We start from the raw sequence: 25,006 nt of genomic DNA, 5'->3' as shown, positions 1-25,006 counted from the left end.
ACCCCCACCCCATGGAATGCTCCTGCCCCCAATGCGCCCCAGGCCCTAGCCCCGCCCCAATGCGCCCCAAGCCCCCCCCAATACGAGCCCCCTCTGGCCTAGCCCCGCCCCCAATGTGCCCCAATACCCTAGCCCCGCCCCCAATGCAATCCCAGGCCCTAGCCCCGCCCACTACGGAGCCCCCTTAAACTGAAGCCCCGCCCCCAATGCGCCCCGAGCCCCCCATACGAGCCCCCTCCGGCCCACGCCCCGCCCCCAAAGCACCCCGAGACCCTAGCCCCGCCCCCAATGCAATCCCAGACCCTAGCCCCGCCCACTACGGAGCCCCCTTAAACTGAAGCCCCGCCCCCAATGCGCCCCGAGCCCCCCATACGAGCCCCCTCCGGCCCAAGCCCCGCCCCCAAAGCACCCCGAGACCCTAGCCCCGCCCCCAATGCAATCCCAGACCCTAGCCCCGCCCACTACGGAGCCCCCTTAAACTGAAGCCCCGCCCCCAATGCGCCCCGAGGCCCTAGCCCCGCCCCCAATGCGGATCCCCACAGGCCCTGGCCCCGCCCCCCAAGGCGCCTCACTCTGGTCCCGCCGCCGTTCGGGGCCTGCGGGGGCAGCGCCGCGTCCCGACTCCGACCTCCTGCCCACGTACCCCGCTCGGACTTCCTGGGAGCCCGCCCCTGCCGCTGACTGACTCGGCCGCCCGCCAATCAGAGAGCGCGCGGGCTCGGCGCCGCCCAACCAGCCCTGCCGTGGCTCCGGGAGGGGCGGGGCCACGTCGGCCCCGAGGGACGAGCGAAAACGTTCCCGGAGTTTGTTTACTTCCTCCGCCCGCTGTCCACTCTCCCCCTACGCCGGGCCACGCTGGGCGTCCCCGCGGGATGTGACGTCACGCCGCGGTGTGTGGGCGGGGTCAAGGCGGGCGGGGGGCAGCGTTACCATGGCGATGCCCTCGGGGGGCCCGCCCCAGGCGGGGGCCCCGCTCTCACCGCTGCAGGAGGCGATGAGCCGAGGGACTTGCCCCAGCCCCCAGCCGGGCGGGGACTTGCGTTAGGGGCTGCAGCGGGCCCCGGTGCCAAAGAGAAAATGGGACCCCCCCCCCCCCCCCCCCCCTGCCCAGTGCTGTTGCCAGTCGCTGGGACTGGAGCCCCCCCCCCCCCCGCCTCTCCCCTACAAGGGGCTGGCCCCTCCCTTCACGCCGCTTTCTCCCATACCCCCCCCCCCTTCTTTTCCCAAAAGGAGGCTTTGTCCTGTTTGCGCTTGGCAACTTCATTAGCTGGCAAGAGCAGACGGGATAAATGCCTCCTTTGGGGGGGGGGGTCGGTACCACCAGAACATGCCTTAAAAAAGCCCCTGGCAAGATGGGGCCTATGGATATGGGCCCTCTGCCAAGATGGGACCTATGGATATGGGCCCCTGCCAAGATGGGACCTGTGGATATGGCCCCCTGCCAAAATGGGACATATGGATATGATCCCCCTGCCAAAATGAGACATATAGATATGGCCCCCTGCCAAGATGGGACATATGGATATGGCCCCCTGCCAAAATGGGACATATGGATATGATCCCCCTGCCAAGATGGGACCTGTGGATATGGCCCCCTGCCAAGATGGGACATGTGGATATGGCCCCCTGCCAAAATGGGACATATGGATATGATCCCCCTGCCAAAATGAGACATATAGATATGGCCCCCTGCCAAGATGGGACCTATGGATATGCCCCCCTGCCAAGATGGGACATGTAGATATGGCCCCCTGCCAAAATGGGACCTATGGATATGCCCCCCTGCCAAAATGGGACATGTAGATATGGTCCCCCTGCCAAAATGAGACGTGAATATGGCCCCTTGCCAAGATGGATATGGATATGGTCCCCCTGCCAAAATGAGATATGTAGATATGGCCCCCTGCCAAGATGGGACCTATGGATATGGTCCCCCTGCCAAAATGAGACGTGAATATGGCCCCCTGCCAAAATGGGACATATGGATATGATCCCCCTGCCAAGATGGGACATGTGCATATGGCCCCCTGCCAGTTTCATCTCCACCCACTTGCCTAATCTGATCCATTTGCTAAGGCAGATTTAAATCATCCATCTGAGATAGGGAAGCAGCTCTGTTCCAATAGCCCTGCCTGGAAGCAGCAAGCACAGTGCTCCTAAAATAAAGTGTCAGGGCAAACGCTATTTGTCCAAAAGAACACAGCCAGTGTTAGGGGAAGGAATTCAGTGCTGCACGCCCCTGCAGCAGCCGCTCCAGCAGCCTTCAGTGGACGCTGGTGTATCTGATGTGAGCTTTTAATCATGTTAATGTGACACATGAGTAGCTGGGGTCTTTTTCACTTTGTGTAGCTGACCCCACAACCTTTTTTTTACCTTTGGTAACAGGATAATGTTATGGCTGACTGTTGAAAATCCGGGTATTAAATAATAATTGCTGTCTTTATGCATAAGATCCAATACTGATGTTTTTTATTTACTGTGTTTTCAGTTATGGGAGGGGGAAGTATTTTTATTCCTAAAAGCTTTTTTATGACACTGCACATCCACTGGCTCGCAAGCATACACGTCTGAGTTTTCTTGTGAACATTTTAACCCTGTGATGCCAGATATCAGACACTTGACAGCTTTGATTCATTTGGTGGGAGAAACCCGTGTTTTGGATTTTATATTAAGGCTGTTTTTATTATCATAGATTTTCCAAGTAGCGTTTAAAATCTCATCAGTCATTTTATTCTGAAATCTCCCTGTCTCAAACCTTCTTGTTGCTGTTTTTGAATGTCTTAGGAGCCGCACATTTCTCCATGGCAGAAGCAGAAAATCAGAAACAACTTCTCAGGCTGATTCAAGAAGGCAGGCTAAACCTTTTCCTAGAGGAGTTGCAGAAAGACGAAGAAACGAGCAAGGAAGTGAGGCGGAAACACTATGGGAAATCTGCCGACACTGTACTTCACTATGCAGCCAGGCACGGTCACCTGAACATTCTGGTCCATTTAGTAGAAGCCTTGGAAATGGACATTGAGATGGTTAATAATGACTACAAAAGGCCCCTCCATGAAGCAGCTTCCATGGGTCACAGGGACTGCGTGTTGTATCTATTGGATAAAGGTGCAAGGATAGACTGCTTGAAAAAGGCAGACTGGTAGGTCACAGGCATGTTTCTGAGGACAGGACAAGGAGTAATGGGCTTAAAGTGCAGCAAGGGAGGTTTAGATTGGACATTAGGAAAAAATTCCTAACTGTCAGGGTGGTCAAATATTGGAATAAATTGCCAAGGGAGGTGGTGGAATCTCCCTCTCTGGAGATATTTAAGAACAGATTAGATAGACATCTGTCAGGGATGGTGTAGACGGAGCTTGGTCCTGCCTTGAGGGCGGGGGGCTGGACTCGATGACCTCTCGAGGTCCCTTCCAGTCCTATGATTCTATGATTCACTGTAGGATCTCGCTAGTTTTTGAAATGTGTTTGGGAGGAAGAATTGTCGAGTTAGCACATAGGTCAAGGTCTAATCCAGATCTCCCACTAACTCACTGAATGACCCCTGTAAAATTGTGCTGGTTTTCTTGCCTTTAAAATCTAATGAGCGCTGAAACTAAAAGGCAGAGGGAATGAGAAATTCATGGGCAGCTAATAATGAGCCTTAATTAATTGATATGTGGAAAACAGTTACAATGGTTAGCAGAATGGGGACCTGATAATACAAATAATGATATTCTCAGATGAAAATTGCTGCATCAGTGTAAAATTATATGGCAAGGGCCTGAAGCTGTATTATTCACCAAAGTAGTGGAGGGAAAAGATTTCCATCACATAAGGCACCCTGGAGTTCTCAGCTAATATGTAATGTTGACATTAGAGCATGAATAGGAGGTACTGACCTAATTGTTATAATTATAAATCATTAGTCAGTTAAGGATTGTTGACATTGACACAATACGTGCGATACTTGTCTCATACAATAAATGCAGCTACATTGATATCTTATAGTCCCATAGCATCTTTCATTTGTAAGAACTCCAAAAGCAACAGTGCATACTTGTAGAGCCCTGTGCAGATACAAAATTGGTATCCACCTCCACACGAGGGATGCAAAATTCTGCTTAATCAGATAACCAGTTAAACACTGGCTACATCTATACTGGCATGATTTTCCAGAAATGCTTTTAACGGAAAAGTTTTCCGTTAAAAGCATTTTTGGAACAGAGCGTCTAGATTGGCGTGGACGCTTTTCCACAAAAGCACTTTTGTGGAAAAGCATCCGTGCCAATCTAGATGCGCTTTTCCGCAAAAAAGCCCCGATCGCCATTTTCACGATCAGGGCTTTTTTGCGGAAAACAAAGCTGAGCTGTCTACACATGCAAAAGGACTTTTGCCCGAACAGGAGCAGCATAATATTTCCACAAGAAGCACTGATTTCTTACAGTAGGAAGTCAGTGCTTTTGCGGAAATTCAAGCGGCCAGTGTAGACAGCTGGCAAGTTTTTCTGGAAAAGCGGCTGATTTTCCAGAAAAACTGGCCAGTCTAGACACAGCCACTGTGTTTAACCAGTTGACTGCTTACCCAGGATCCTATGGGCAGAGAAAGCCTGACCAGGCTGGAACGAGTCTATGGCTGAGCCTGCTGCAAGTGGAGGGCTTCTCGGGAAAGGCCCACTGTGCCATGGATGGGGGGCTGCTCTACGCCCGCTGTGGGTGGGGGCTGCTTGGCTGAGTCCACCGCACCATGGGTGGGGAGCTGCTCCGGTCAGGCCTGATGTGTCGCAGGAGGAAGCTGCTCTAGTTCAGCTGGACCGAAGCGCCCCAGCCCGCGGCACAGTGGCCCCAGCCAGGCGGGAGCAGACCCTCCTGTCTGCATCTGCTGAGAGACTGCTCCAGCCAAGCTGGGCTGCCCATTAACTGGTTACTGGTAAGCATCACCCAGTCAAGGTGATACTTACTGGTTAACTGGTTACATACCTATTCCACGTCTATATCTGTGGAAATAATTTGTGGCTAGCCACAGATATAAAGCGGATATCTGCAGATTTGCAGGCCTCTCCATACTTGTTTGCTCAGTCCCGGCCCTGGAATGAAGTTGCATTGGGTTTGAAGATGCCTATCAATCTGTGGCCTTATATATCCTGGGCATCATTTAGCAAAGAAGATTAGATCTCTGCCTACTGGAGAATCCATCATGCTTTTTGTAAATGTCAAAGAGTTTTTGTCCTATTTACATGAGCAGTTAAATTGTTAAATCGTTGCCAGGATCAGGTTAGTGTGGTAAAAAGATAAATGCAGGTAGTTCCTAAAAGTGAGATCCAGTATTCATTTCACTTTATTTGTTTATCCTATTACTAAACTCTCTGAGCTCAAGTATACTATTCGTGCAATGCAGGAGAAAAATTGGGGGCTGGGAAAAAGTTCCACCCTTAACAGAAATGTATATATCCATTCACCCCCCCGGTCCCAGTTGAAAACACGAGACTTAGTGTACTCTTAAAACTTAAACCAGCATAGGTGTGTTGGTCATGGGTGTGGGGAAAACCACATCCCTAATGACATAGCTATGCTAACCAAACAGTCAATGTAGCAGCTGTCCTGCCAGCATAATTAAAGCATCCCCAAACACCAGTTTAAACTGTGTCAGCTGGAGAACCTTTCCAGCCAATATACTGTCCACTTTTGGTGGTGAAACTTACATTGGTCAGAGGTGTGGTTTTTTCACATCCCAGTCTAACAAAAGTACTAGTGTAGACAAAGCTTCAGTGGAGAGATGCTGAGACTTGTCAGTTCCTCATCCTGTTGGTGTTTAAATGATCCCAACTAGACTGTGATATTAAAATGTTGTGCTGGCTGGTATGGTTGGCACCTTTGGCACTCGTGCTGCTGTTTGGCTAGAGACATGTTAGTGCAGCGGAGGATTAGTTTAGGTTTTAAACTACTGGGGACCAGGGACATTGTGTTCTGATCTGTTTAGACCACACTAGACTACCCAAAAATAACCAACCAGAAATACTAGAGACTGCAAATCTGTAATCACTAGGCATGCTGGCATGTCAATAGTGCCATTGAACTCTATGGGATTACTCATTGTAAAGTTGAGCATGTGCATAAGTGAGTGCAAGAATCAGATGCTAGTCAAGCGGAGACCAACTGTGTCCTGATAGACAAATGTGGACCATGGCATGGGGATGTGATGCAGTGGGGCATCTTGCTGGTCGCTAGGCTTGGGCTGTCTCCTACTGGCTGTGAGCACGGCCCAGCAGGAGGGCTAGACACTACCCTGACGGGTTCTGACTGGGGGGAGGGAAGGAGGTTTGGAACAAAGGAAGTACATGGGGGGAGGAAGAGTTAGTCTGGGGCTGGAAACATGATGGAGACAGCCTAGGGAGGGGGAGCGTGGGTAAAGCCGTAACTGATCATATGTAGGTTTTTTTATTGCCGTTACTTTAAAAAATAGGACATACTAGCAAATCAGATATTACTACAGTTGTGTGTGTTTATTTGGGACATACCAGCAAATCAGATGTTACTGCAATTGTGTGCGTTTATTTAGGACATACCACCAAATCAGATATCCCTACAGTTGCGTGCATTTATTTTATCTACTTATAAAAGGAGATTCTTGTGGTTAGGACCTCAGACTGGGTGTCAGAATATGAGTTCTATTCCTGACTGCCACTGACTAGTTGTGGCTTTCAGCAAGTCACACTGTGTCTGTAACCCAGCTGTACAATGAGAATAGCAATCCTTTACTTCTCTGCTGTCATTAATGCTGATGAAGCAAGCTAAGATTCTCAGGTGGAGGGTTCACACGTACCAGTTGGGGGGTAGTCCTCAAGGCCTTAGGAAGATGCCAATGCAATTCACAGTAGGGATGTGAATGGTTAATTGGTTAACCAATAAGCATCGCCCTCCCCGGGCGATGCTTACTGATTACGGTTAACTGGCGGATCAGCTGCTTCATCAGCCAGTTAACCATATAGCCACCGAATAGCCACCTGCCCACCCCCGTGTAAGTGGTTAACTGGTTAAACGTAAGGTTAAACGGGATTTTACATCCCTGATCCATAGTCTTATCAAGTTCTCACTTCCCAATGCAACGAGAACAGTCTTTATCGTTGTAAAAAATAGTGTACAATGCATCACACGTATTCTGATTGCCCTGAATGAGTATCTCACTGTGAGGCTAGTGAATATTAACTTGGAGAAGAGGTGTGTCCAATTTGTGATTTTTGTATCTACTGTCACAACTGTGGACGCTGATGCAGGGAACAGGAGTTCAGGGGGTAAAAAGTATTCATCTGACTGGCCATAGCTAAAACAGAACAAAATCCCAAGTACACACTGCCTTTCTTTTCCCTCTTATTTTAGTGCCGAACAAGAGTGCTTTGTTATTGCTGATGTATACATAAAATTGGTTGTTTGTGATGAAAAGACTTTCCAGTGTTAGACCTTGGGCTCTTTCTCTGTTTATTACAGCAGAATAATAAGTTTTAATGGTCACGCTTAAACTGGTTTAAATGTACTTGGGCCCAAATGGTCCAGCCAGCCAGGATGCAGTGAGCAAACTAACTGTGAGAAAATGGTGCTCTAAAATCGTAGACGAGTCCATACAGTGCCTCTATACAGGCATGTCCGTCATCGGCCATATATAGCACTGGGAGTAGAATCCAGGATTTTTGCCCCCAAAAGACCTTGATCCTTCGGACTAACGGAGCAGTTCCTTAGCTCGTGGTGGCTTTAATAGGTCGTCTGTCTTGTCTGTGGGCCAACTGCAGGAGGGCAAGATGATAACATGCACCACGCTCATGAGGTCTTAGTCCACCCCGATTGGCCAAACTGTCATAGTCACAAGTCAGAAGGAAGCACTAGATCAGCCGAGCTGCCCACCTGTAGGTCACAGGCCACCAACGCCACCCAGCCCCCACACACTAAACCCAACAACCAAAATGAGATCAAAGTCCTGCAGCCCTTAAGAGACTAGACTGTTACATGCCACAGGCAAATTCCAGGGAAACAATTAAACAAGGTATAGCTAAAGAATCCTGGTGAGTGTCCTGCACCCACACGCTGAGCTAGAACCCTCTTTGGCCACAGTTAACCTTCAATCTTGCTTCAAACCCAGTTGTCACAGCAATGGCGCCTGGATATTAAAGGGCTGGCGGTGAAGCCGTTGGTGGTGTCATGAGAACAGTGTGTTCATTCTCCCTTCTCTGTTCTAGGACTCCTCTCATGATGGCTTGCACCAGGAAAAACGTGGAGGTGATTAAAGAGCTCATCCAGCGTGGCGCCAACCCGTTGTTACGGAACAAGGACGGCTGGAATTCCTTCCACATCGCAAGTCGAGAGGGCGACCCTCAGATCATCCAGTACTTGCTGACCGTGTCGCCGAGCAGCTGGAAGACAGAAAGCAAGATAAAGAGAACGCCTCTGCACACGGCAGGTATGGACCCTACGTCCCATGGCCCCAGGAGTGCTTGTGTCATTGGGGAGGAGAAGAGCATAAGGCTCTCATTTTTATCACTTGCAGTTTTGGTCTGTGCCTGTGCGAAGGCTGATAACGTATTCCTGCTAGGGGGTGTGAACAGCAACTGCAACGGGGTTCAAGAAAGAACTAGATAAATTCATGGCGGTTAGGTCCATCAATGTGACTACTAGCCAGGATGGGCAGGAATAGTGTCCCTAGCCTCTGTTAGTCAGAAGCTGGGAATGGGAGACAGGGGAGGAATCACTGGATGATTCCCTATTCTGTTCATTCCTCCTGGGACACCTGGCATTGGCCACGGTCGGCAGACAGGACACTGGGCTAGAGGGACCTTTGCTCTGTCCCCCAAATGGCTGCTCTGATGTACTATTAATAATCTGGGCTGGGTGTAGGGCAGTGTTCCTTAAATTTTTTAAGACCGAGGAACACCAAACGATATTTTTTTTAATGAGGAACACCAAGGATTTTTTGTTGAGCAAAAAAAAGAGGTCGGGGGAAAGTTATTGAGGAAATAAAAAAAGGTCGCCTGCCCCTTTAAGGGTGGCCATTTTGAACTGTGTTGTTCTCCGCAGCACACCTCCGATTGCCGTGTGCTGCAGAACACAGTTTAAGAAACACGGGTGTAGGGGCTGTGACGAGGTTGGGAGCATACTGGGATAGCGCGCAAAGCTGACTCTCCACTGCCTCGCATGCTACGTAGCCCTTTTACACCCGTGCAAAGTATGCTGTATATTTAAATAGCACGAACCACGTGCATGGTAGGAGTGGGGTGTAGTAATCGGAGCGATGACCGAGTTTCCAAATTTAGGTTCTGCTCCTTGCTCACTTGGTGTCCCGTAGCAGCCTTGTGCCGCAGTCTAACGATCTGTGCGTGGGGACAAAGCTTACCATGCCTCACACTAGTACTTTGAGGCATGGGGCCAACTTTCATTTCCCTGGGGGGATGCTTGGCCCCCCTGCTTTGCCCCAGACCCCACTCCCATTCCACCTTGCCCCACCTCTTTATGCCCCCTTCCCCAAGCATGCCCTGCCCTCGCTCCATCTCCTCCCCCCAGCACCTCCTGCCCACTGCTGAACAACTGATCGTGGGGTGGGGGAAGAGCCAGTCACTGGTGGATGCAGAGCACTCACTATTTTTTTTCCTTGTGGGTGCTCCTGCCTGACTGTGCCTTGTGCCCTTCCAGAACATTGAGTTCATCTGCATTCAAACCACTGAAAACCACAATTATGGTTCACCTCAGCCCTCACCACACAGCCTTAACTCTCACCCTCAGGAGCCCCTGGTAACGGGTCCATAAGGAGAGCACAAAACTTAACAAACAGCCAAGGGAAGTGGGGGGCTCACCATCTCTTGGGCTATGTCTACACTGGCGGGTTCTTGCGCAAGAATCCGCAGAGTGTCCACACTGCCCACTTTCTCTTGCGGAAGGAGATTTACAGTCCGGCGTGGTAAGAGAGGGCTTCTTGCGCAAGAGCTACCCTCTTTTTTCACAGGTGTAAGCCCTCTTGTGCAGGGGCTCTTGTGCAAGAGGGCAGTGTGGACGCTCGGCAGGGGTTTCTTGCGCAAGAAAGCCCTATGGCTAAAATGGCCATCAGAGCTTTCTTGTGCAAGAGAGCGTCCACACTGCCATGGATGCTCTTGCCCAAAAGCACAGCTCACACATGGCAGCGTGGACTTTTTCTTGCGTAAGGCTTCTTGCACAAGAACCCTTGCTCAAGATGTCCTTGCGCAAGAAGCCGCCAGTGTAGACGTAGCCTTGGAGTCTTCAAGACAAGTCTTTCTGGGAGATGCTAGAGTCAAACACAAGGGATTAGGTTCAACACTGCACTACAGGCAACCCCTGCACTTAGGACCTAATTGGTTCCTGGAGAACCGTCGTAAGTCAAGTCGAACCCTTATTTCCCATAGGTGCAATGTTATAAATGGTGGTTCTGTTCCTGGAAACCCATTTCATATCCTAAAAATATCCAAATGGCCTATGGAAATGGAGGAAAACTAAACTAAATAGTTCAAATAATGCACAAAAATAACTAAAAAGTGAAGATTGATGTGGCAGAGACGCGCATAGTTCAAGCAGCAGCTGCAGACCGGCGAGTCTGCCTGACCTTGTGTGTTTCCTGGTTTGGGATGAGGCGTGGAGTCTGCATCGTACACTGTCATAAATATGAGCTGCGGATGTGAATTAGAGGTTTTTAGGAGCTATCTCGCATGAAAAAAATGATCGTAAATGTGGGGGGTAGTAAGTTGGGCGGTTGTAAGTCGAGGGCCGCCTGTAACGGTATGGCATTCTCAGACACCTGTACGAGGTCAGACTAGTGAATAGTCCCTCCTGGCCCTACCATATATGAGTCTACATCAGTGACTACAAGAAAGGCCTAAGAGGATGTGCCATCATTGTGTTGCCTTCCAAAGGATTGCATTCCTGTGTTTAGTGTGCACGTGCTTCGGTGGCCTCCGCTGCGTGAGGGTGCTGGATGGCGGAGGGACCAGTCAGACTAGCTTGACAGAGCTGGTCTGAAATCTGAGAAAAGGTCCGAGCTCTGTAGGCAGCGCCAGTAGCCGTGTGTGGGATCTTCTTGCCATGGGGGCTGTCAGCCGGTGGCCTGTGGAGCTTAGGAGAGGTGAATGCAGGCCGTGTCTCAAAAGGAATCCCCAAGACAAGCGTGAAGGGACTATAATGTTTGCCAAGTCGGGGGTGGTTCCTGGGGAGGGGGCCGAGAGTCGGAGTGTAGGCGGCCCCAGTGTGCGATGCCTTATCGACACCTGCGTGTTGCCAAAGCGAAGAGAAAGGGTTAGCCAGGCCATGTCCTGCAGTGCTCCCATGCTCTGTTCCAGGTGTGCTGCAGTGCCAGGGAGGAGAACACGCGAGGATGTGCTACGGGAGTACTGGGTCACCGCTCCAAAAGGGCAGGCAGAGCTCAGGTTGCTGGTGGGGGTGGCGTCTCTGTACTTTCCTAGGTTTCTGACGTGTACGTCTGCTTCAGTTGAACTCTGCATTTCCTGCCTGCCCGAGGCTTGAATGCAGCTGAACGAAAAGCTCTTGACGCCCACAAGGCACAACAGGGTGACCATCACTCTTCTCCTTGCCACTCCAGGCCCCTGGTGAACTTGGCGGGGCGTGGGGAGGTGGGTAGATGGTGGGGCTGTCGAGAGGGCAGGTACCCACTGGAGGCAGGGGAATAGAAAGGTGGATCTAGGCCGGGAGCATGGGGAACGAGTGCGCACGTCCGTCTGCAGCATCAGAACAGGCTCAGGTGTGAAACAGCCCTTCACCTCAAGAAAAGGGGTCAGCTGAAGGAAATGAATTCAGCCTGTAACAACAGCGCCTTATCCCAGTCTCAGTGCTGTGTCGGAGGCCTGTTTGCCGCTCTCAACCAGCTCTCAGTGCTGTGTAGTGTCACGCACAGAGTACACCTGTTCCCAGCTCCGCACACCTGCTCCAAGCACCGAGCTTGCGGGTTCCCTGCTCCCCACCGGGTCCCAGCCCTGTGGGGGTGTGTTTTGAATGGAGGACAGAAATGGGGCGTGCGGAGGTTGGGAAGGAGGCAGAGCTGAAGCCCCCACATCTCCTGTTGTATGGCTCTGACTCTCTTCCTTTCCTCCCCATACTCCCTACACTGCTCTGACCTCCCTTTACCCTAGAAGCGGCAGCAGTGGGGGGAATGTGAGCCCAGCCTCTTTGCTGCTGGAGGCAGCAGGGGGAAATGGGATGATCTGTCCCCTCTTGATTTCAGCTCACATGTGGGGAGGGGCAGAGAGGGGCTCAGAGTCCCCCCAGAGAAGCAGGGCCCCATAGATGCTGCTTAACACATGCTTGGGTGTCCCCACGGCTGCGTTTCTTGTTGCTGCCCCAACCCGCCTCCTATTTGTGTGAGGTGGATTCCTATTTGGCACCCAGTAGGTGCCCTGAGACATGGATGTGAATGGGAGACACCACCCAGATGTTTTCACGCAGAAATTGTCTCACTTGCTTGGAAACAGACTAAAAACCGAACCAGCTTGTTTTTTTCCATTTTGTGATTTTTTGGGGGGAGGGTCTGATTCATGATTTGTGATCTCTTGAGGTTGGCGATGCTGCGATTAAAGCTGAGCCTATCGCCTGTGTGCAACATATGCCCAGAGCCCTTCTTCTGCTGCAGCTCTGTGATTGGCTGTGGGAGCAAAACATTTCCTGGGTTGTCTAAATCCTTAATCCAAATGCGTAAATAGCCTGATAGCAGCAGCCATGAGTTTGGTTTTGTTACACGAAGGTGGCTTGCAATTAAAGGAAAAAACAGGGCTCCTCCCCCATGTTGCTACAATATCACGTATCAAGAAGGCCAGAGCGGATCTGACATTTGCAATTCAGATGCTTTTTACCCTGGGGTTCCTCCATCCCCCAGGAGACTCTGTGGATGACTGCAGATCTGCTAAGTGCGTGTTCCTAACATGTCTGTTCTCCGCTCCCAATGCTCAGTGCACTGTATGGCACCAAACAGGCGCAGCTGAATGATCAAGGAAGCCAAACCTGAGCAATTGAGAGTGAATATTTTTCAGATTGCTTAAAACTCTTTTTTTTTTTCTGTGCTGCTTCTCCTTAACAAGGCCTAACAAAGGGGGATTAAAAATCTGTTAAGATTCAAAACACACACAGCTTCAGGACAAGCAAAGCTTCCACTCCACCTCTTGCGCTTGTTTGTCTGGGGGGTCCTGAGAGGAGAGAGAGAAGACTGGATATTCCTGATATGTCCAAAGTAAAAAATAACCAACGGGAAAAGGTTTTCATTACAAATCAAGGCCTCTTTCTACATCGCCGATAAGCCCAAAGGGGCGCAGACCCAATTGCTTTTCCTTTGTAGGTGGGAGGAAACATGAAAACATAAATTACCATCCACTTCCTCTCTCTCTCTCTCTCTCTCTCTCACAGCAATGCACGGCTGTTTTGACGTAGTGAAAACCCTTCTTGAGCGGTAAGCAGGCTTCCTGTTCTAATTTTTGTATGAAATGTAACCACCCCCCCTACGCAGGCTCCTTCTCCCTTCCCTCCCCGCCTTTCATTTACAGCACACAGCTTGTGTGACTAAGCCTCAAAGAACCTTGGTGCCATTTAGAAATCCCAGCTGTCTGGAGAACCTATCAGTTTCCTCTCACTTTTCACAGCCGATTATGGTGATTTCAGGCTCGCCTCAGCATTCACTGTGACATAGGCCCTGGTTACATAACAGGGCTTTTATTCTTTGCTGAATCTCTCCAGTTACCTTCCGTGGGCTGGGCCCTTACAGCAAGGAGAGAGCACATGGGCCTAGTTTATCCCTGATGTGATTCCTCTGGGCTTGACTGCGCCCAGCTAGTGCATTTGCCTGCACCCGTGAGCCTCACTGTGCTAGGATGCAGGGTTTCACCCTGAGATGAAAGCACCACCCCCTCTCTCGATGTGTTTCTGCCTGGGGCTCTGTGGCATCCTGGCAGCAGAGGCTGCTGGGAATCTGCATCGAATGAGTCCGTGCCTAGTCCTTCCTGAGCAGCGTTGTTGAAGCTGCCCTTGAAAGAAGGGAGGTGATAGCTGGCCCCATCCCCAGCCTCCCCAGTAGCAAACTTCACGCTCCTCCCAGCGCCACTGAACCCTGGCTTACAACTGGCACGGCGTGGATTTGATCCAGTGTGTTGTCCTTGGGCTAGATTCTCAGTTCGGACTCTGTCTTTACCCAGGTCGAATTCCCATTCGCTCCCAAGGCAAGCCCTTGGGATTTCGCTCGCAAGAATATGATGTATGTAGCGCTGTCTTTGTACACTGTGTAATAAGGGAGTAATTTGCCCCAGGGCCTCTGCGCTGCTAATCTCCCGCCAAAGTTCTGTTTGGAAACTTGTGGTGCATATCCCTGCTGCCCCTCCGATATCTGGGGGAGAAATTCACCCAGCGGTAGTGGGACTAAACAGATCACAGCTCCCTGGCCCAGAGAACCAGGATCACTCTAAACACACATGCTGGCACGCAGTACAAAGCAGGTGAAAGAGAGAGGGGCGTGTGATCGTTTCAGCTGGAATGCCTCCCCACCCTCAAAATCCTTCCCATCAAATTCACTGGGCCACTCTAGGTTCTACGCACAGGTCCAACATCATAAAGCAGCCAGAAGCCACCAGGGCGTCTGGCCCCGTCTTTTCTCAAGCACATGCTTTGTGATCTTTCCAAGGTGCCAGTATGAACCCGACAGCAGGGACAAATGCGGAGTGACTCCCTTTATGGATGCGGTGCAGAATGGGCACATTGACATAGCGCGGCTGCTTCTAGAAAAGCATAAGGTATGGTGTCAAGAGAGCGACATTGCTTTTCCTCCATGTGCTGGACCCAGACTGCCCCCCAGCAAAGGGCATGTTTCTAGCTCATGGGGGGCCTGGTCTTGAGGACTTGACTCAGGCAAGCTGTCCCTAAATTAACGGGCCTGAGTACAAAGTGAGTGGGGTGGTTAATGGTGGTGGTTCCACTAAAGACCGGAATGAGTGCCCGTGACTCCTAAGCTGTCGTTGGCTCAGTGGGGCTACTCGTGCGAGGCCTTCATGCATTCAACACGTCGGCCCAGATCTCCCAAGATTCAATGGGAGGTAGCTGCCTGAGGACCTTCGTGAGTGTGAGCCTTACAGCTTTTCCTCTTCAAAAGGATTGCTATAGATAAGAACGTAAGAGCGGCCACACTGGGTCAGACCAACGGTCCATCTAGCCCAGTGTCCTGTGGCCAATGCCAGATGCCCCAGAGAGAGGGATCATAACCGGTAATCCTCACGTGATCCCTCCCTGTTACCCACCTCCAGAGAAACAGAGGCTAGGGACACCATTCCTACCCATCCTGGCTAATAGTCATTGATGGACCTAACCTCCATGAATCTATCTAGCTCTTTTTTGAACCCCGTTAAAGTCCTAGCCTTCACAACATCCTCTGGCAAGGAGTTCCACAGGTTGACTGTGCGCTGAGTGAAGACAAATTTCCTTTTGTTTGTTTTAAATCTGCTGCCTATTCATTTCATTTGGTGACCCCTAGTTCCTATAGTGTGGGAATAAGTAAATAACTTTTAGATACCAGCTAGGTGACTGACCCTAATACATGCCCAGAAATGTAAGTAGTGTCCCTACAGGGAAACTAAGGCACAGAGCTTGTAAAGGGACTGACTTGCCCAAAGTTACCGTAGGAGTTGGTGTCCAAGCCAAGAGTAAAACCCTGGCACTCCTGGTTCTCTAGCCAGTGCTGACACCACTTCTGCAGAGTTTCTTCTGACAGTTGTGAGTGACAACCTGAGGGCCAGTAGATTTCCATAGCAGGCTGGCTGTGCGGGAAGTGACCTTTCCCGTCCTATTACAGCTGTTCCTCTCAGTATTTCTTACCTCTGATTCCCTTCTAAAATGATCGTAGGGCTGCTGTTAGATCCAATCGTATATTTAAAATAGCAAGCACTTCATTGCTCATGTACCATCGTCAACTTAGACTATAAACCCTTCAAAGAACATTAAAACATCTAGTTTATTTCTCACTGTTTTTGTTTTATGTTTATGTTTTCCGTTTCTCATGGCATGGACGCTGGGAAGAGATTGTTCACTTTCTAGATAGTTTCATTTCTGGTCCTCGTGGGCTCTCTCGGCCCTGCAAGTTTGGATGGAAACACTAATAGGTGGGTGGGTGGGGGGTTCGAAAGTTACAACCAGCTTCATACTTTCGAAAATCAAAAATCAGCCCCTCAAAACCAGGAGATTGGCTTAGGAATCCCAATCAGGAATTGGGGTTTGCAGCTGAGCCTGGGATCAGCTAGCTCCGCCTCCCTGATGAGCAACAGAGGCCTTGCAACAGAATCACCTAATTAGCCACACAGCCCAATTAGCTGGAGGAACCGACAGATGAGCTCTTAACCCCAGGTATGCCTCCCAGCAGGGGCAACTCCTGTGCCAGCTCTGCTCTGCTCCTTGATGCTGAAGTCTGGTTCTTGACTACCACTGCTCCCGTCACCAGGTCTGACTGCTGCTGCTCCAGCCACTGGGCCAAACTGCCCACATCCTGGCTTGGAGGCATTTTGCATTCCTTTTATTTGCCTCCTGGGCTTCAAAAGTTTCTGTGCAGCCATCAAAGCTAAAAACATCCGTGTGTTATCAATGACAGCTGTTCATAGCTAGTCACATGACTCCAGAAGTTGGGGTTTTAAGAGAAATATACGTATTGTCACAAGACGTACTATAAGGTTCCAAAGAGGATAGGGAGAGGCTGTTCTCAGTGGTGGCAGATGGCAGAACAAGGCGGAATGGTCTTAAGATGCAGTGGGGGAGGTGTAGGTTGGATATTAGGAAAAACTATTTCCCTAGGAGGATGGGGAAGCCCTGGGATGGGTTGCCTAGGGAGGGGGTGGAATCTCCATCCCTAGAGATTTTTAAGTCCCGGCTTGACAAAGCCCTGGCTGGGATGATTGAGTTGGGGTAGGTCCTGCTTTGGGCTGGGGGCTGGATTCGATGACCTCCTGAGGTCTCTTCCCGCCCAGGGGTTGATCCAGCTGTGAGCAAGGGGCTGGATTTGATGACCTCCTGAGATCTCTTCCAGCCCTAGCATTCTATGATTCTATGGCGGCCACGCAGTGGTCACTGCTGTATAACTGTCCCTCCAGTCAGCCCCCCTCCCATTCCATGCTATGGAAAACAATCCAATTCCAGGCACACCCCATTTTCCTGGCACAACCGAACCCTGACCTTGCTTTCAGTTAGGGTAAGAGGAAGCTGCTCTTATCGTTTAGGAGGACTTCTTGAACAAACAGACTCACAGACAGACGGACGGACTCTCAGACAGACGGATGGACTCACCCAAGATAACACATTATGGTAGTGCCTGAAGGCCCAAATGAGAATTGGCGCCCGTTGTGCAAACAAATGTTCAAATCCAAATTTGACTTGACCGCATCCCTTTACGTGCTGGAACCAGATTCCATTGGTGTGCCAGCTGTTCATCGAAATGTTACGATCTTATTGTCGCTAGAATTCTGTGTCACGTGCATCTGGAGAGACTGGTTTATACTGGTGTAGCTTCACTGATGCCAGGGACGTTTCTCCTGATTTACACCAGTGCAGAGGAGAGAACTGGGCCCAGAAGTCTTTGCTCATCATCTTAAAAGCTTGGTAAATGAGCGGATGTAACTGTACACGCAGGGGTTTGCTACCAGCATTACATAATCCTGCTGGCTGGGGCAAGTCATTTTGTTGACAGATGAGTAAAAAATTGCGTGTTTGTATCATTGTCATGGCAACGGACAGACGCATCGTTTGTACACAAGTTGACAACCGTTCGTGACCATTTGGCAAACCTCGTCCTGGTTCTTTCTTTCCTTCCCCCCGCTAGGCCTGTTGCACAGCTGTGGACGCGGTAGGGGCCCAGCCTTTGCACCGGGCAGCAGTCACGGCCCAGGACGCAGCCATCCGGTTCCTTGTCTGTGACCTCGGCGTCGATGTCAATGAGAGAGCAACGGCAACCCAGCTCACAGCACTGCATTATGCCGCCAAGGTCTGTCTCCTCCCCGCGGCTCGTGGTGCAACGCGGCTGCGAGCTGATGTGCCATACGAGGGTTGGTGGGGGGGGCCAGGGGGTCTTTGACCTGAAGACTGGTAGTTCCTAGCAGAATGGTTCCACGTGTGCCTTATGCAGGTGTTGATCTGCACACGCCGTAGGAGTTGCCTGGTGTCTTGCGGGGGATCTGGACTGAGGCCTGCCAGCTGAAGGGAGCTATTGTGAGGGGTAGGTACAGGAGTCAGTAAGGCTGGTTTAAGGCACGTGTGTTTTTCTTGAGGCTCCCCTTGGTCTCAGGCTGAGTCAGCAGCTCACAGTTTGCCCACTCCAATTTCCTCCTCCTCCTCTTCCTGCCTCCCTAGCAGTTTGGGGCCGAGCAGGTGATGGGTCAGCCCTGCCACCCGCAAGTTAGTACCAAGTAGCAATATGAGAGTGTAGCACGGCGCCCGGCTGTGCCAACCAATGCAGCGGGGAGCCAGGAGGCCTTTTTTGCTAATAGGTCGGGCTGCATTCTGGCCAGATCCTATGCAGACGGGCAAGGTCCGAGAGGTACAAGGAGCTTCCCACACTCTCATTGGCTGCCTTGAATTCCAATAAAGGAATATCGTGTCTGCTGGTGCCTACTACACCCCTGTGCCCCTCGGGGACGGAAAGGGGGAAGAGGGCCAGGTGATGGATGAATGTCGTCTCTTCCCTCTCCCCTGCATCAACCAGCAGTGCTGGCAGAACACAGAAGGGCCGGGGCCATATTGTACTAATAGGGGTGGCTTGGCTGCTTCTCCAGTGTATTCTGCTCAGGAGCCCGGAAGCTGTCATCTGAAATCTCTCCTGGAGGCTGACCGGCCGCAGCCCCTGTATTCTCATGGGTGTTTGCAGCAGCCTGCAGGATGGGCCAGGCACTTTCTAACCCCTCAAAGAGGTACAGCCCTGCCCGGCGGAGCGCCGCCTGGGGAACAATGACATGCAGCACTGAGGGCACTGTCTAGAGCAGTTTCTTAAAGTGTGTTTTGTGGCACATGGCTGTGCCTTGGCGAACAACAGAGTTCAAAATGGCCGCCCTTAAAGGGGCAGGCACATTTTTTTTCTTTTTTTGTCAATAACTCCCTCCCCCCCTCCTTTTTTTTTCTCAACAAAAAAATCCTTGGTGTTCTTCATAAAAAGAATATTGTTTGGTGTTCCTCAGTCTTAAAAAGTTTAAGAAACACGCTTGATCCTCCTTTTACAAAAGCCTCAATGGCACTTACCAAGACAGCAGGCAACATTATCCCCTCTCCCGTCCCGTTTGTGGCAGGCTGGCTCCCACAAAGGAGGCTTTTCTCCCAGCTTAGCCACCTCCTTCACTGAGAAACGGGGTCAAAAGCCCTCTTGGCTGTATTTTCTAATGCGTTGGGGGGGGTATAAATGTGCTTTGGAAGAGATAGCAGCTCTGCTGTGGCAAATAGCTCCGCAGTCTGACTGGCAAAAGATTTGATAGGGCTTGTTCCTTTCTGAGGATCAGTGTCACTTGCAATGTGCCGTATATTTTTGAGGGGTGGGGGTTGCATGTATAAATACACTACAATTAAATTATGCTTTCAACTCAATTTGCTGCTAAGGCTGTTGTAGCTAAACCATCTGCTGGCTGATGATTTTTATTGCCACTGTGTGCATACGGTAATGCTTTTGTGCTGTGAAAAGAGGGAGAGGAGATACAAATGAGGGTGATTCACATTCATGCTGCAGAACAAAGCATAATTAGCTAGGGTGAGGAAGACGCAGCCGAATCAGATGCATTATTTAGGAGGAAAAGGGAGGGTTAAATTTTCCTCTGAAGCATCCATAATTGCCTACAGCCAGAGAGAAGATCCAGGACTCGATAGATCATTAGTCCACGTCACTGAGGCAATCTCTGTGTTCTTGTAAGATTTGACAAATAGCAGAGTAATCCTTTGGAAAATGCCAGGGCTGTAAGAGCTAATGCAAATAGATAGCAAATCCAGATTGGTTAGACGCTTTTAAAAAGACATAGGTCTCTGGTCTAAAATACACCCCCACTAGTGGCAATCCCAGACTTCTGTAGTAATCAGACCAGATTTCCAGCATGGGAGAAAATACAGTTTCCTAATGAACCTGCATCTGTTTAACAAATCATCAGCTGCCACCGTTTCTATTGTTAACTGTAAATCAGGGATCCTCCGGCTGATTGGCCAGCAGAGGATAAAAGCCATAACATTCAGGCATGGCCTACAGGTCACATTTCAATTGACAGCTCTGACACTAAAAGGTGTGAAAAATCCATACCCCTGAGTGCATTGTAGCTCTGCCACGCTGACCACCCTTCTCTCCCCCACCCCCAGTGTCAACTCAGCGAGGTCAACGGAGGAATGCTGCCGTATCGCTAGCTGCATGGGGAGGTAGTGTTCCTCCAGTGATGGAAAAGCCCATTCTGGCGCTGCAGGCTGCCTCTCAGCTTGGGGGCTCTGTCGCTGTGGTCCCCATCATGTATCCATGGCCTTAATTCTTTGATCTGAGTCGTGGCGGGAGAGGAAAGGCAAGATCAGCTGACACCTTACAGGCACTAACATGCTAACAAGCATCCTTGGGAGCAGAGCTATCCTGGCAATAGAGCAACAGTGGGGAAAATCCTCTGAGCAGTCCTGGAGCCTTCGAATTCCACCTCTCCTGCCAGCTGATCTCTATTGAATCACAGGATGGTGGCCCAAGAGGCTCCAGGAACCTGGCATGTTTTGCAGGAGGATCTTCCAGGATTCAGCATTGCTGTAAATGCAGAGCATGGCCCAACCTCAACTCTCTCCCGTTTGGATCTCAGAACCGTCTCCATGTCAGAGGCTGTGCATCTTAGTGACAAAATCGTTCTCCTTGGCCTCTGAGGATGGGACAAGAAGCAAGGGGCTTAACCTGCAGCAAGGGTGGTTTAGGTTGGACATCAGGAAAAACTTCCTAACTGTCAGGGTGGTGAAACACTGGAATAAATTGCCCAGGGAGGTTGTGGAGTCTCCATCTCTGGAGGTATTTAAGAGCAGGTTGGACAGACACCTGTCAGGGATGACTGAGACGGTGCTTGGTCCTGCCATGAGGGCAGGGGACGGGACTTGATGGCTCTCGAGGTCCCTTCCAGTTCTAGTGTTCTATGATTCTACCTTGAGAGGACAGATACCTGTCAGGGATGGTTAAATGGTGCTCGATGACCTCTCAAGATCCCTTCCAATTCTAGTATTCTATGATTCTATGACATCCCTCTATTCGGAGTGGTGCATTCCCAGAATGGAGCGGAAGGTATGGCTGGAAAGCGCCATTCCCTTCCCTCTGGGGACTGAGTGTTTTTCCTCATCTAGTTTGGTGAAGAAGGGATACGCTTAAAAGACCAGACTCTAGATTCCTTATGTGGCGGCAGCAACTCGGTTCTGCTAGGCCACTGGCCTACCTGCATGCTGGCCGTCGTTACCGATGTGTCTGGGGCGGCCCAGGAGATAGGAATCCACAACAAAAACCCCACCTGCACAGTTAGCAGGAATGGGCCTGCATGTTGGCAGTATCAGCTGAGAGGATGAGGGTCAAAACGTTCTCCTTTCACCCCAGAGTGGTGTCCCGCGGGTCAGAGTGGAGGTTCATTCGCAGGGAGTATGGGGAAAGCTGCCCACACAGTATCTCTTCACTGGTTAGGCTGAGGATTTCAGGCTTCAGCATCTGAAAAAGGATCTTCCACTGCTGCTCAATAGGGATGTGAACGACTAGTCGGCTATCCGATAAGCAAATGCGTATCGGATAGTCGGCGTGCGAGTCGACTAGTCCCTTCCCGCTCTCCCTTGATGCCTCTATCAGAAAGAGGCAGCGAGAAGGGGGAAGATGAGTGAGTACTTCAAAGCGCTGCTGTTTTGAAACACCATGTGCAGCCTGGGGCCAGCTGGGGTGTCCCCAGGCTGCACGTGGCGTTTCAAAGTGGCAATGCCGCATGGAGCCCGGGGGCAGGTGTCCCAGCTGATCCCAGGTTCCACATGGCGCTGCCACTTTGAAACGCCGTGAGGAGCACGGGGCCAGCGGGGGACTGCTCCACTGGCCCCGTGCTCTCCACAGCACTTTTGCCTTTCAAGTGTAGCAACAACCCTGGGGTTGTTTACGTGAGGATTCCCTGTTGTGTTTCCTCCCTCTGGGGCACCTGGCATTGGCCACTGTCAGCAGACAGGACACTGGGCTAGATGGACCTTTGGTCTGACCCAGTACGGCCACTCTTACGTTCTTATCCCCTGCAATTTTGCTTACCGCTGTGAGGGCCAAAGAGCTGTCGTGGGCATCCAAGGCGATTACAAAGGGCACCCAGAAGTGCTGATCAGTGACCAATGCCTGGAGCAGCACACGGGGCAGCGAATGTCGCTTATATGGCTAGTAGAGGGTTTGCCTGCATTGGGGAATTGCTGTGTGGCCTAGAGCCGTCTAAGAGCTCTGTACCTGTGAGGGAGGCATTGCTGGGGAAGAGACAGTGTAGCAGGAACACTGCTGGGCTTTGCTGAAATAGCCCTTGGGGGATATTGGCAGCCAGGTACTGCTGTTCTAAGATATACCAGGAGCTGAGGCAGAGCCTGGTTGGCCCTAGAATCAGGAAATCGCAGCTCCCACCTCTCTGCTTCTTGGCTGGACCAGAGAATCTGCATCCGTTTCTGTAGCTCTCAAAGGTTCTCCAGTTTGCTTATGGTGGGGCTTATGGATCACGTACAGGGTTCCTGCAAACGTTGCTTTCCAGAGGACTGTTTCTAGTCCCACTCCGGTAGGGTCTATTAGGACCATGAATGACAGATTTCAAGGGCCGGTTCTGCTTACCAATCGTGCAAGACGTGTGTTTGTGCTTAACAATGCAGGAAGGCCACACACGGACCATCCAGACGCTGTTGTCCCTCGGCGCTGATCTGCAGGCAACGGAGGGGCGGAGTCGATCTGGTAGGTTGGCCGGTGGTGGCAGTTTCTAGAGTCTGAGTTCTGCGGTGGGCACTTTTGCAGGTCGCACGTGCCTGGCACGATGGCAGCACGGCATTCAGTGCCTCATTTGCAGCCAGTGCTAGAGGCGTGACTTGAAAATGGGATTTGGAGGCGCAGTGAGTCACCGCAGGAATTGCACTGAGTTGGCCAGGCCATCTGTGCACGATAATAAATGAACCCCCCTTCGGATTAGCGCTTCTAGCCATTACATGGTTTCAACGCGGCCAAAATGGGCACCTTCTGGGTTCTCCCGAGGGATTGGGGTGGTATAAATACTTGTTTTCAGAGTCCTCATCAGCCAGCCAGCTAGTCAATCTCTCTCTCTCTCCCACCCACGGACTCTCTTTTTCTCCCAGTCTGCGCTATCGATCAGGTGAGCTCAGGCTCCGATACTCTCACCTCTTCCAGGACAAGTGGTACAGGGCACCTGGCCAGCAGCATTTTTATCTCCACCCCCTCGAGTCAGCAACTCTGGCTCATCCCCGCCCTCTGCATCCTACTGTGTTCGTACGGGCACCTGCCAGCTTCGTTTGGCCCTCCGTCCCACACTGCCTCAGCCATGTGTGCGAGGGGCAGAGTGCTGCGGGTGTCTGTGGTGAATCCGCCTGTACAGAGAGCTGTGTGGTGCAGAGCGTCTCTTGCACGAGACCGAACGGCCTCGATTCCCGGTTGATTTCAGAGCGAATGGAAGCTGCCAGGCATCCTGCTCTTGGCAGGATTGGGCTGAGAAAGGAGGCAGGCGGACGGGCCACGCTAGTGGTCCAGACTCAGTGCAGCCAGAACTGCCTCCTGGCACAACCGCCGGTGCTAACCTAGTCACCGAGACTGACACAAGGTGCATTGTACGATTAGGGACTGTGTGTCAGAGCAGCAACAAATCCTACAGCGGCATAGCTCCACTGAAGCCAATGGAGCTGCTAGACATCAGCGTACACCCACTGCGGATCTGACCCTTTGTACTCCGTGGTTTCCATGGAGACCATTACACGGCCTAGCCGCACACACAGTACCAATCTCCTTTCCTCTTCAAGGCTCGCAGGGCCGGATTCTCTACTTTGTTGGGGCCCATCTCCTATTAAAGTGGCAGCTATCGATGTGAAGGGTCTTGGATTGTCCTTCTTCCCAGAGACCATGCACAGGGATTCAGTGGATGGTGCTTTCTTTCAACATGGCCACTCCTTGCAGCGCAAAACAAACCGAAACAATCTTATTTAATCTTCCTGGGTATGTCTACACTTGCACCCTCCTTCGAGAGAGGGATGCCAATGAAGACATTCGAAATTGCAAATGAAGCTGGGATTTAAATATCCCGTGCTTCATTTGCATATTCGTGTTATGGCGCTATTTCGAAATAACAGACGCTGTTAAGACGCGGTTATTTTGAGAGAAAACCCTTCTCTTGAAATAACCCTTATTCCTCATACAATGAGGTTTACCGGTTATTTCGAGAGAAGGGATTTCTCTCGAAATAACCACGTCTTAACAGTGTGTTATTTCGAAATAGCGCTATAACGTGAATATGCAAATGAAGCACGGGATATTTAAATCCTGGCTTCATTTGCAATTTCGAATGTCTTCATTGGCATCCCTCTCTCGAAAGAGGGTGGAAGCATAGACATATCCCCCGTTGTCTGCATGGATGCAGTGGGATGTTTCCAGGCCCACCGCTGCAGATTGTAGGGCCTGAGGGCATGCAATAACTGGAAAAGGAGGTGCGGTCATTGTTCCCCTAGGCTCAGTTTTCTCCTTTGGCTGGGTGTCTGGCATTTGCGTCGCCTGTGAAATACGCATCCCAGTGTGCAGGTTTCATTGCCTTGTCAACCTCCTGTCTCCTCACAGCCCTGCACATGGCCTGTGCGGGCCAGCACGCGGCCTGCGTAGGGATTCTCCTGCAGGCTGGATTGCAGGACTCGCCAGACGACACGGGAACGTTTGCCCGGCAGCTTGCCAAGAAACCCGGCGTCCTACAGCTTTTCGAGGGGATCAATGTTCCTGCATGAGCCCGCGGAGGAGAGAATAAACGTTTGTTTTCCAAATCACTGTTTTGTGTTGTGCACTAGGTATA

The 25,006-nt window shown here is 51.0% G+C and overlaps 2 protein-coding genes across 3 annotated transcripts in view; one reads left to right on the top strand and one right to left on the bottom strand.

The window, feature by feature from the left end:
- The window catches only part of FBH1 (F-box DNA helicase 1), a 51,664-nt gene extending 50,882 nt beyond the window's left edge, over positions 1-782 (bottom strand). The window contains exon 1 of the mRNA XM_075925131.2: positions 644-782. The gene's annotated coding sequence lies outside the window, so the exon portion shown is untranslated. The remainder of the gene's footprint in view (positions 1-643) is intronic.
- On the top strand, positions 768-25,006 carry ANKRD16 (ankyrin repeat domain 16). 2 transcript variants are annotated; one of them, XM_075925157.2, is made up of 8 exons: positions 768-890; positions 2,785-3,139; positions 8,201-8,421; positions 13,371-13,413; positions 14,635-14,743; positions 17,806-17,967; positions 22,824-22,902; positions 24,781-25,006. In XM_075925157.2, exons 2-8 carry the CDS (start codon positions 2,802-2,804, stop codon positions 24,939-24,941), a joined length of 1,113 nt encoding a protein of 370 aa, XP_075781272.2. In that variant the 5' UTR covers positions 768-890; positions 2,785-2,801; the 3' UTR covers positions 24,942-25,006. The 2 variants fall into 2 exon arrangements, with proteins under 2 accessions (XP_075781272.2, XP_006120377.3); XM_006120315.5 differs by lacking the exon at positions 768-890 and adding an exon at positions 1,708-2,287 and having other exon boundaries at positions 24,781-25,004.

The sequence above is a fragment of the Pelodiscus sinensis genome, chromosome 1, assembly GCF_052426305.1.
Source record: "Pelodiscus sinensis isolate ZL-2025 chromosome 1, ASM5242630v1, whole genome shotgun sequence".
NCBI lineage: Eukaryota > Metazoa > Chordata > Testudines > Trionychidae > Pelodiscus > Pelodiscus sinensis.
Note: the sequence above shows the minus strand (reverse complement) of the source record. Positions and strands in the feature narration are given on the sequence as shown.

Bases quoted from the DNA above. Each gene is read 5' to 3' on its own strand.
- ANKRD16 (XM_075925157.2), top strand. From the start codon at position 2,802: ATGGCAGAAGCAGAAAATCAGAAACAACTTCTCAGGCTGATTCAAGAA. The intron at 3,140-8,200 runs GTAGGTCACAGG...TCTCTGTTCTAG, and splicing joins TGCTTGAAAAAGGCAGACTG to GACTCCTCTCATGATGGCTT. The intron at 8,422-13,370 runs GTATGGACCCTA...TCTCTCTCACAG, and splicing joins AACGCCTCTGCACACGGCAG to CAATGCACGGCTGTTTTGAC.